The sequence below is a fragment of the Psammomys obesus genome, unplaced genomic scaffold, assembly GCF_907164565.1.
Source record: "Psammomys obesus unplaced genomic scaffold, mPsaObe1.curated_primary_1811, whole genome shotgun sequence".
NCBI classification, from domain to species: Eukaryota; Metazoa; Chordata; class Mammalia; order Rodentia; family Muridae; genus Psammomys; species Psammomys obesus.
The window spans coordinates 2,099,596-2,109,228 of record NW_026596034.1 but is presented as its reverse complement, the minus strand read 5'-3'; the positions used below and the strand labels follow the sequence as shown (position 1 = coordinate 2,109,228).

The 9,633-nt window shown below is 52.3% G+C and overlaps 1 protein-coding gene across 1 annotated transcript; it reads left to right on the top strand.

The window, feature by feature from the left end:
* The first annotated feature begins 2,947 nt into the window (after positions 1-2,947).
* On the top strand, positions 2,948-7,781 carry Best2 (bestrophin 2). The gene is made up of 9 exons (XM_055621311.1): positions 2,948-3,099; positions 3,195-3,289; positions 4,331-4,564; positions 4,639-4,793; positions 5,070-5,147; positions 5,446-5,598; positions 5,683-5,763; positions 5,900-6,054; positions 7,203-7,781. The coding sequence occupies exons 1-9, from the start codon at positions 2,948-2,950 to the stop codon at positions 7,624-7,626; spliced, it is 1,527 nt and encodes a 508-aa protein (XP_055477286.1). The 3' UTR covers positions 7,627-7,781.
* Positions 7,782-9,633: the final 1,852 nt, after the last annotated feature.

Sequence of the window (9,633 nt, the reverse complement as noted above, 5' to 3'; positions counted from 1 at the left end):
GTGTGTGTGTGTGTGTGTGTGTGTGTGTGTGTGTGTGTGTGTGTGTGGAGGACTGCTTTGTTGAATCGGTTCTGTTTATATGGGTTCCAGGATTAAACTCAGGTCATGAGGTTTGTATACAAGCACCTTTACCCACTGAGCCATCTCTATGCACACACAGGCACGCACGCATGCACGCACGCACACACACACACACTTTTTAAAATAATTTTCATACAGAATCCCATGATGCACCAAGCTCAGGCTTACTCCAAACTCACTATATAGCCCAGGTTGCTATCTTTATCTCTTCTCAGTGATCCTCCTTCCTTCACCTTTCAAAAACTGCTAGGACATAGGTGTTCACCTTTATACTTTTGTTGGGGGGAGGTTCAGGAACCCTATGTAGACCTGTAGACCAGATTGGTCTCAAACTCACATCCATCTGCCTACCTCTGCCTCTCTAGTGCTGATATTAAAGGGTGGACCAGGCTGGAGAGGTGGCTCAGATATTAAGAGCACTGTCTGTTCTTCCAGAGGTCCTGAGTTAAATTCCCAGCAACCACATGGTGGCTCACAACCATATATACAGGGATCTGATGCCCTCTTCTGGCATTCAGGTGTACATTCAGATAGAGCTCTCATATACATTAAATAAATAAGCAAATAAATAAATAGATAAATAAATAAATCTTTAAAGGGATAGACCACCACAATTAATTTCCTTTCCCCCTCCTCTTGTAAAAAAATTTTGAGACAGGGTTTCTCTGTGTAGCCCTACCTGTCCTGGAACTCACTCTGTAGAGCAGGCTGGCCTTGAACTCAGAGACCCACCTACTTCTGCCTCCCAAGTTCTGGGATTAAAGGTGTTCTTCCCCAGCACCAGCCAGCTTGATTTCCTTTCTTTCTCTATTTTTTTTAAATATTTGTTTTAGATGGACAAGGTGGCACATGCCTTTAATCCCAGCACTCAGGAGGCAGAGGCAGGTGGATCTCTGAGTTCTAAGCCAGCCTGGTCCACAGAGTGAGTTCCAGAACAGCCAGACACAGAGAAACTCTATCTCAAGAAAAACAAAAACAAAAAACCTGGAACTAGGGTTATAGACAGTTGTAAACAACAATGTAGGTGCAAAATAATGCAAGAGAAAGCAATGTGAGTTCTCAACCCTGAGCCATATCTCCAGCCCTACGGTTTCAATTATGTGTATGTATGTGTCTCTGCCTGTATGGGGAGTATATGCACCTGAGTACAGGTGCCCTTGGGTCCCCTGGAGCTGGAGTTACAGGGTGTGGGGAATAAACTCTACAAAGACAGGATACACATTCTTAACCACTGAGCAACTTCAGTCCCTCTATTGGCTTTTCTTTCCCCTTCTTCTTCTTCTTCTTCTTCTTCTTATTATTATTATTATTATTATTATTATTATTATTATTATTTTGAGACAGGGTTTTTCTGTGTAGCCTTAGCTGTCCTGAACCTGCCTTGTAAACCAGGCTGGCCTCAAACTCACAGAGATCTGCCTGCCTCTGCCTCCCTGAGTGCTGGAATCACAAGCATGTGCCACTATGCCCAGCTCCTCTATTCCCTTTATAAGACTGGCTCTCATTCTACAGCCCAGGCTAGCCTGGGACTCGTGACAGTCCTCCTATCTTAGCAGCATACCTGGCTGCCTTGGAGAGTCACTGTGACACTGTGGATTGCAGCTGTGGTTTATAAGGCTGTGTTAAAGGAAGCTAAAATGTGTGCCTGGGTCTACAGTGTGGTGTGTGCACCTTAGTGACAGCTTGTTATCACAGGTAGCTGAAGGGTGACCTAGTCTTGCTGGGCTGGGGGTGGGGGTAGGTGTGTGTGTAGGAGAGAGCCTCTCCTTCCAGATACCTTGGGCCATCGCCCCACTAGGGAGGGAGACAAAGAGGAGCAAGAAGGAACAGGGCAGACTTCCCACACACACCACCACCACCCCACCCAACCCCACCCCCCTGCCCAGGAGACAAACTGGCAGACCTTCTCCAAACAAAGTTCTGAGGATGTAGCTCAGCTAAAGGGGATGGACCTGGGAGGGGCTGCCCAGGCGCACTCCCCAGCTCCTTCCCCACACGGAGTCTGCCTCCAGCCCCACCCAATACTGAGGACACCCTCCCAGTCAGTCTCTGTCCCTGTGTGTCCCCGTGCTGCTACTCTCAACACAGGTGAGAAGGACCAGGCGTGGGAGAATAAAGGGCCCTGGGCTGGCAGGCTTTGGGCAGGACTCCTGGGGGGCCGGGTGGAAGGCTAGGAAGGGCAGCAAGAAAGGAAGAGAGGCAAAGACAAAGATGGTCTGGGAAGAACTGGAGGGGTCAGAGTTGGAGGGTTAAATGAGTTGGTTCCAATCAGAAGGTAGGGAGGCTGCAGGATAGATTGGAGACCTGGAATCTCTAGATGGAGATTCCATCTAGAGCAGTTCCGAATAAGGGGAACAGTAGTCCCAAGCTGTGAGTCTGCCAGGGCAGACTATAGGCTCAAGGGACTAGAGAGAGGGGACCAAAGTTGAGAGAGTGGGCAACGGGGGGGGGGGGCGGCAGGAGTTTGAAGCGCTGATAATTTAGAAACCCAGGAAGTCAAGAAGGTTGAGTGTTGTACAGGTGAAAGGGATGGGGCGTTGGGAGACAATTCAAAAGTTTACTAGATTCATCCAAGGGTTTAGGAGGTAGGGCACCTAAACTAAAGTTCAAGAGTCTTGGACCAGTAGTCTAGGGGAGGGAGACAGAGCAAGACTGGGAGAAGGGCACTCTGGAAAGAGCCAGGACCCAGAATTGGGGATGGGGTGGGGTGGGGGTAACAGGACGTGGGTGGGGACCGCCCTAGTGCAGCAAGGGACAGTACCCTGTCCGCTGGCACCTCCACCGGCAACTGAAATCATCCCCTCCCAGCATTTTCCCTTAGCTCACAGGCCAGGATCCAGGCTGGCCACACTAGCCCGGCGCAGCGATGACTGTCACCTACACGGCCCGAGTGGCGAATGCCCGCTTCGGCGGCTTCTCGCAGCTGCTGCTGCTGTGGCGCGGAAGCATCTACAAGCTCCTGTGGCGAGAGCTGCTCTGTTTCCTGGGGCTCTACATGGCGCTAAGCGCCGCCTATCGGTGAGAAGACCTGGAGTGGGGGCTGGGGCCTGAGCCTTGTGGAAGGGACTGGGAGTGGAGGGGGACCTGTAGCCTCTGCATTCCCTACCCCGCAGCTTCTTACTGGCAGAGGAGCAGAAGCGCTACTTCGAGAAGCTTGTCATATACTGCGACCAGTACGCCAGCCTCATCCCCGTCTCTTTCGTACTTGGTGAGGTTGCGCCCCCTAAGAATCCTATTCCGGTGTAAGGGAGAAATCTGTTTCCCATTCACGCTTCTTGAAGACCCCCATTCCTACCCCTCCAAGACCCACCACTCATATCTAAACTCCAGAACTTCTCACTTCTGAACCCACATCTCGAAGATGTCCATATGACCCTACATCCTGAGACACCGGATATCCCCTCGTTGAGGTATCCTCTGAGCCCCCCCCCCCCCCGTGGGAGCACCACCCTGTCACTAGTTGTGTCTGCATTGGATTACTATCCTCCCCCACGTCATCAGTCCTCTCCCTCCAGGAAACAAACATTACTCCGTTCAGACCCAGCCTGGCCCCCAGCCCACAGAAACCTCACATAACCCTCACGTCGAGTGGGGGGGATGACCGGCCTGCACAGGTCTACCTCTCACATCGGGCCGCACTCTGTGTGGGTTTGTGTTTGATTGATTGATTGAGACAATGTGTGTGTGTGTGTGTGTGTGTGTGTGTGTGTGTGTGTGTGTGTGTGTCAGAAAGGGTTTTCCTGTGTATCCCTGGCTATTCTGGAACTCAATATGTAGCCAGGCTGGCTTTGAACTCAGAGATCAGAGATCCACCTGCCTCTGCCTCCCAAGTGCTGGGATCAAAGGTGTGCGCCACCACTGCCAGGCTTAAACACTTTTGTAACTTCCTGGTTCGGGATCTACATGTGGCTGTGGCGATAAATCTATCTAGATGTCCTGGCAGATATCCCACCTTCACATACCAGTGTTCAGTCCCAACAGCCCAGTGATTCCCTGTTCTATCACGACCCTAACACGAGCCCGGGGTTTCACTTGCATATTAGGATCACAATTCCCAGTCTCATGGTACCTCAACCTGCTCCAGCCTCTTTGGCATCAGGGCCAGATCCCCAGATCTCAGACCAGATGCCTCGTGTGGTCAGGGTGACCAGCCTTTTCTAAGGGACTCTGACGCAAGCCCAATGGCATCCCAGGTTCGCGGCCCCGCATCCTCATCCTCGCTGAGCTCCCCCTCCGGCTTGCCCCCCAGGCTTCTACGTGACTCTGGTGGTGCATCGCTGGTGGAACCAGTATCTATGCATGCCTCTGCCCGACGCGCTCATGTGCGTGGTGGCCGGCACGGTGCACGGGCGCGACGACCGCGGCCGCCTCTACCGGCGCACTCTGCTGCGCTACGCAGGGCTCTCCGCGGTGCTGATCCTCCGTTCTGTCAGCACGGCAGTCTTCAAGCGGTTCCCCACCATAGACCACGTGGTCGAGGCCGGTGAGTCCGCGGCCAGAGGATGGCAGGGCCGGACAGGAGAGCGACGCGAGTAACCTCGGATCACACCCCTCTAGGATTTATGACCCGAGAGGAGCTCAAGAAGTTCGAGAACTTGAACTCATCCTACAACAAGTACTGGGTGCCCTGTGTGTGGTTCTCCAGCCTGGCTGCGCAGGCGCGGCGGGAGGGGCGCATCCGCGACAACAGTGCCCTTAAGCTGCTACTAGAGGTGAGCCTGAGAGGAAGCCAGCGTTCTTAGAATAACAGAGCTCGTGCCCTTCCGAGTGGGCCGAGGGCGGCTGACTCGCTGTCGGGTGCGCTTATTTCCACGGAGGCACCCTGTAGCGCGTGTATCCCAATCGAGGCGCACATCACCACCCAAGAGCTGCAGCTCTTGGACGCACTCGCTTACTTCCTAATATGTGACCCCCCTTCCATCCGGGTACTCACTTAACCTCCACATGGGCTCAGTGTCCAAGCCCTTCATGACCGGCGTCTGCCCTAGGAGCTGAATGTGTTTCGGAGCAAATGTGGGATGCTGTTTCACTACGACTGGATTAGCGTACCCCTCGTCTACACCCAGGTAACTTCGCCACGCCTCCATTTCTACCCGGCATGTATTTCATAGAGGCACACGTCTGAACTCACTCCCGGCATTCAGGAAACTGAGGCAAGAGGGTCCAGAGTTTGAAACCAGTTTGAAACCAGACTAGGTTACATAAAGACATCCTTTCAGAGAGAGAGAGAGAGAGAGCCTAGGGAATGAAAGCCAGCTAAACCTCAATCGTTCTCATGTTCGATGCTAGTCCTGATCTTTCCATGCCTCTGAAAGGCACAGAGGGTAGAGGGTCGGGAGTGATCTTGTTTGCATCTACCCTCAGGTAGTGACTATCGCCGTGTACAGCTACTTCCTGGCTTGCCTCGTCGGCCGTCAGTTCCTCGACCCTGCACAGGGCTACAAAGACCACACCCTGGACCTGTGCATTCCCATCTTCACCCTGCTGCAATTCTTCTTCTACGCCGGCTGGCTTAAGGTGGGCGGGGCCCTGAGGGCGGAACGGAGGAGTAGGGCTTGGAGGATTCCGCGAGCTCCGCCTGCCTCACTTCTCCGCGCTCAGGTCGCAGAGCAGCTCATTAACCCTTTCGGAGAGGACGACGACGACTTTGAGACCAACTTTCTTATTGACCGCAACTTCCAGGTCAGTCTCCTGGTGGGCACGCCCCGAAGAGCTTCCTGAGCGGTCCCAGGCGCTCCTAGGCCCTCCCTCAACACCCTTCTCTTTGATCTCATGGAGAGGGCTCCACCCACCCGGCCCTGCGTGTTCACATCCTCAGGTGTCGATGCTAGCCGTAGACGAGATGTATGACGACTTGGCCATGCTGGAGAAGGATCTCTACTGGGATGCCGCTGAGGCTCGCGCGCCCTACACCGCGGCCACCGCCTTTCTGCTTCAGCAGCCCTCCTTCCAGGGCTCCACCTTCGATATAGCGTGAGCTAGGGGGTGGGCGTGGCTTAGAGCTCTGCAGGCCTGGAAGAAGGGTCCTCGGTCTCTGGGGTTTGTCAGGGGAAAGGAGATTCCTGTAACCACGCTTGGCCCGGGAAGGTGGCGCACGCGCACCGTAGGAACCCTGGTACTCGGAAGACGGAGCTTAGGAAATCAGGAGTTCGGCTGTGTAGCGATCTAGTTCGGGGCTGTGCCTGGGGTGGGAAATGGTCATCAGATGAAGACCAGGGTCAGAACTAAAGACTTTTAGAGACGGGGGGCGGGGCACGATTGAGGTTGTAGCGCCATAAGATATGTCTAGGTCATACAAAAGGGTAGCTGGATCTCGCTTTGTGGATCAAGAAAAGCCCAGGATGAGGGTGGGGTCTAGTCTAGCATGCAGGTCCTAGCTTCCATCTCAAACACCGCTAGACAGAGACAGATGAACAGACCGGGATGTGACTGGCACACACCTGTCGTCAGCACCAGGACAGGGGAGACAGAGGCAGAAGGTTTATTCACCCACAAGGTTGGGCCAGTCTGGATTACATTGTGAATTTCAGACAGTAAGAGCTTCGCTGCATAGTGAGACTTTGTCATAACAAACAACACAGCAAATACACGGGGGGAAGGGGCTTCCTCCTTTGAAACATCGCCCTCTTGTCTCTTTTCCCTTACAAAAAAAAAAAAAAAAGCAACAAATAAACAAAATACCAGAAAACACGGGCGCCATGGCACAAGCCTGTAATTTCAGCACTCGGGGAGATAGAGGCAGGAAAATCTCTGTGGGTTCGAGACCAGCCTGGCCTACAAAGTGAGTCCAGGACAGCCAAGGCTAAACAGAGAAACCTGTCTCGAAAAAAAAAAACCAACCAAACAAACAAAAGCAAAAAACAAAACAAAAACCAGAAAACTAGCCGGGCGGCGGTGATGGATGCCTTTATTCCTAGGACTTGGGAGGCAGAGGCTGGCAGATCTCAGTAAATTCGAAGCCCAAGCCAGCCTGGTCTACAGAGCAAGTTCTAGGACAGCCAACAGTACACAGACAAACCCTGTGGGCCAGGCGAGGGGGTTGGGGGACCAGAAAACTAAAATGAGATAATAAATCAACACAAAGGAGCAAGGCCCGAGTGAAGACCCCTGTCCATCTCTAGGCTGGCTAAAGAGGACATGCAGTTCCAGCGGCTGGATGGCGTGGACGGCCCGCTGGGAGAGGGGCACGGAGACTTTCTGCAGCGCCTCCTGCCAGCGGGGACGGGCTCTGCGGGTCCACTGGGGCGGCGCCTGTCTCTCCTAAGGCGTAAGAACAGCTGCGTGTCAGAGGCGTCCACCGCAGCCAGCTGCGGGTGTACCGGCACAGGGGATGGCGGAGGCGTTGAGTGCGGCTGTGGTGACCCGTTGCTCGACCCCAGCCTGCGGGAGCCGGAGCTGGAGCCTCCGGTATGTCCTGAGCCGCCTGCGCCCATCCCGGGGCTGACTGCTGAACCTTTTACCACGGTGTCCATGCCTGGGCCCCGAGCTCCTGCACCACCCTGGCTGCCCAGCCCTATTGGAGAGGAAGAAGAGAGTCCGGCCTGAGACCCTGGGACCAGGATCCCTACGGACATCCAATCCTGCACTGGGTATGCTGGCGACCACTAAGGCCTGCAGCTAAGCCTGCGGAAGTTGAGCTGCCCGTTTTGACCAGCTGTGTCTCCCACTGGGCTGGAGGTGTTAGGGGTCCGTCTCCCAGCTGCTATTGCTTTTTTTTCTTCTTTTTTTTTTTTTGTTCTTTTCTCTCCTACTCCCAGCTTCTTTAAGTGGATTGGCTTCCCAAGCACCGTCAGCTGACTGGCTGCTTCTTCTGGCCAGTAGCCTGTGTTCTTCCCTTCCATGGAACTGGAGTGCCTACCTCATGAACTTGTGAGGACAAAAACAAAATAAATGAGATGATGTCTTTAAAGCAGTTGGTTTATAGTAGGTGTCCAATAAATGGTTATCAATGAAGTGATGTTTCTAGCCAGGCTAGCTTTTTTTTTTTTTTTTTTTTGAATACAGGGTATCACTGTGCAGCAGCCCTGTCTGGCCTGTATCTCCTAATATACACTAGACTGTCTTGGAACTCACATTCACTTCCTTGCCTACCTAGCATCGGCCTTAAGTGTTAACTTTCTTGATGTTCTAGTCCTCCCCCGCTCCGTTTTGATGTATACCCTTGGTATTATTCACTGGTGATAGAGAAAGGCTGCTTGGTGATCAGGGCCTTCAGCGTGCTAGACAAACACTTGGATGGAGCTAGTTTCTCAGGCCTACTCATTAATGTGGTAGCCACCGTCTCAAAGCAACGGTTTTTCCCCTTGCTCCAAGCACCTGTGTGTGTGGTGGTGGGAGATGCAGCCAGGCCCTCCTGAATCCTAGATAAGCCAGGCAGCTCAGCTGCTCTGCCACTGTGCTACACCTCGGATACCCGCTAAGACTCTCACTGCTCAGGAGCTCAGGGTCGCAGCCTTCACAGGAACATTCACAGACTACAACTCGATGCAAAAGCAAGAGGTTTATTTCAACTGTAATAGGGCCGCCCCTCCAAAGACAGGAGATGACCCCGAACATGCAAAGCACAGGGTTTTTATACCTGAAAATCAGACCACTTTTGCTCTATACATTGATTGGTTACAGCTGGTTGTATAGTTTACAGCTGGTTGTTTCTCAGAACAGTTCACCCTGCCCTTCAAGAACTATCTGCACCTGGCTTCAATTCAAATAATCACAGTTGTTTTTCTCATTCCCGGGTGGTCCCTGAACCCCAGGTTTATTGGCTCAAATTTTCTCTTGGTTTGGCAATTACTGTTTTGCTTTGTGGTGGTGGTGGTTTGGGGTTTCTTGGTTTTTGGGGTTTTTTTTTGTTTGTTTGTTATTGTTGTTTTAGTGTTTTGAAATAGAGTTTCTCTCCATTGTCCTGATTGTCCTGGAACTCCATCTGTAGATCAGGTCAGGCTAGCGTAGAACTAAGAGATCCACCTGCTTCTGCCTCCAAAGTGTTGGGATTAAAGGCATGTGCTCCGCTGCCTGGCTGCAATTATTATCTTGCGTGTATCAGTATTTGCCTACATTATGTCTGTGTGATTGCCAGGTTCCCTCCAGGGCCAGAAGAGGAGTTGAATTCCCTGGAACTGGAGCTACAAACAGTTGTGGGCTGCCCTGTGGGTGCTGCAAATCAAATCCAAGCAGACAGTGAACTGCTGAGATCTCTATGGCCCCTATTTTATTTTAGTTTCTTCAAGAAGGTTCTCATTATGTAGCTTTGGCTGTCCTGGAATTCAATATGTAGACCAGGCTGGCCCCAAACTCAGGGGCCTCAGTTTGCCTCTGCTTTATGGGTGCTAGAATTAAATGCATGTGCCACAACACCCAGTTTCATTATCTTATTTTTTTTACAGATTTATTTATCGGGGCAGTGGTAGTACACACCTTTAATCCCAGCATTCCAGAAGCAGAGGAAGGTGAGTCTCTGAGTTTGAGGCCAGCCTAGTCTACAGAGCAAGCTTCAGGGCAGCCAATGCTGTTACATAGAGAAACCTTGTCTTGAAAAACGAAAGGGGGTTGGGG

Excerpts from the sequence above, each read along its gene's own strand:
- Best2 (XM_055621311.1), top strand. The coding sequence starts at position 2,948 with ATGACTGTCACCTACACGGCCCGAGTGGCGAATGCCCGCTTCGGCGGC. Across the intron at positions 4,794-5,069 it reads CCCTTAAGCTGCTACTAGAG|GAGCTGAATGTGTTTCGGAG; the intron begins GTGAGCCTGAGA and ends CGTCTGCCCTAG. Across the intron at positions 5,148-5,445 it reads TACCCCTCGTCTACACCCAG|GTAGTGACTATCGCCGTGTA; the intron begins GTAACTTCGCCA and ends ATCTACCCTCAG.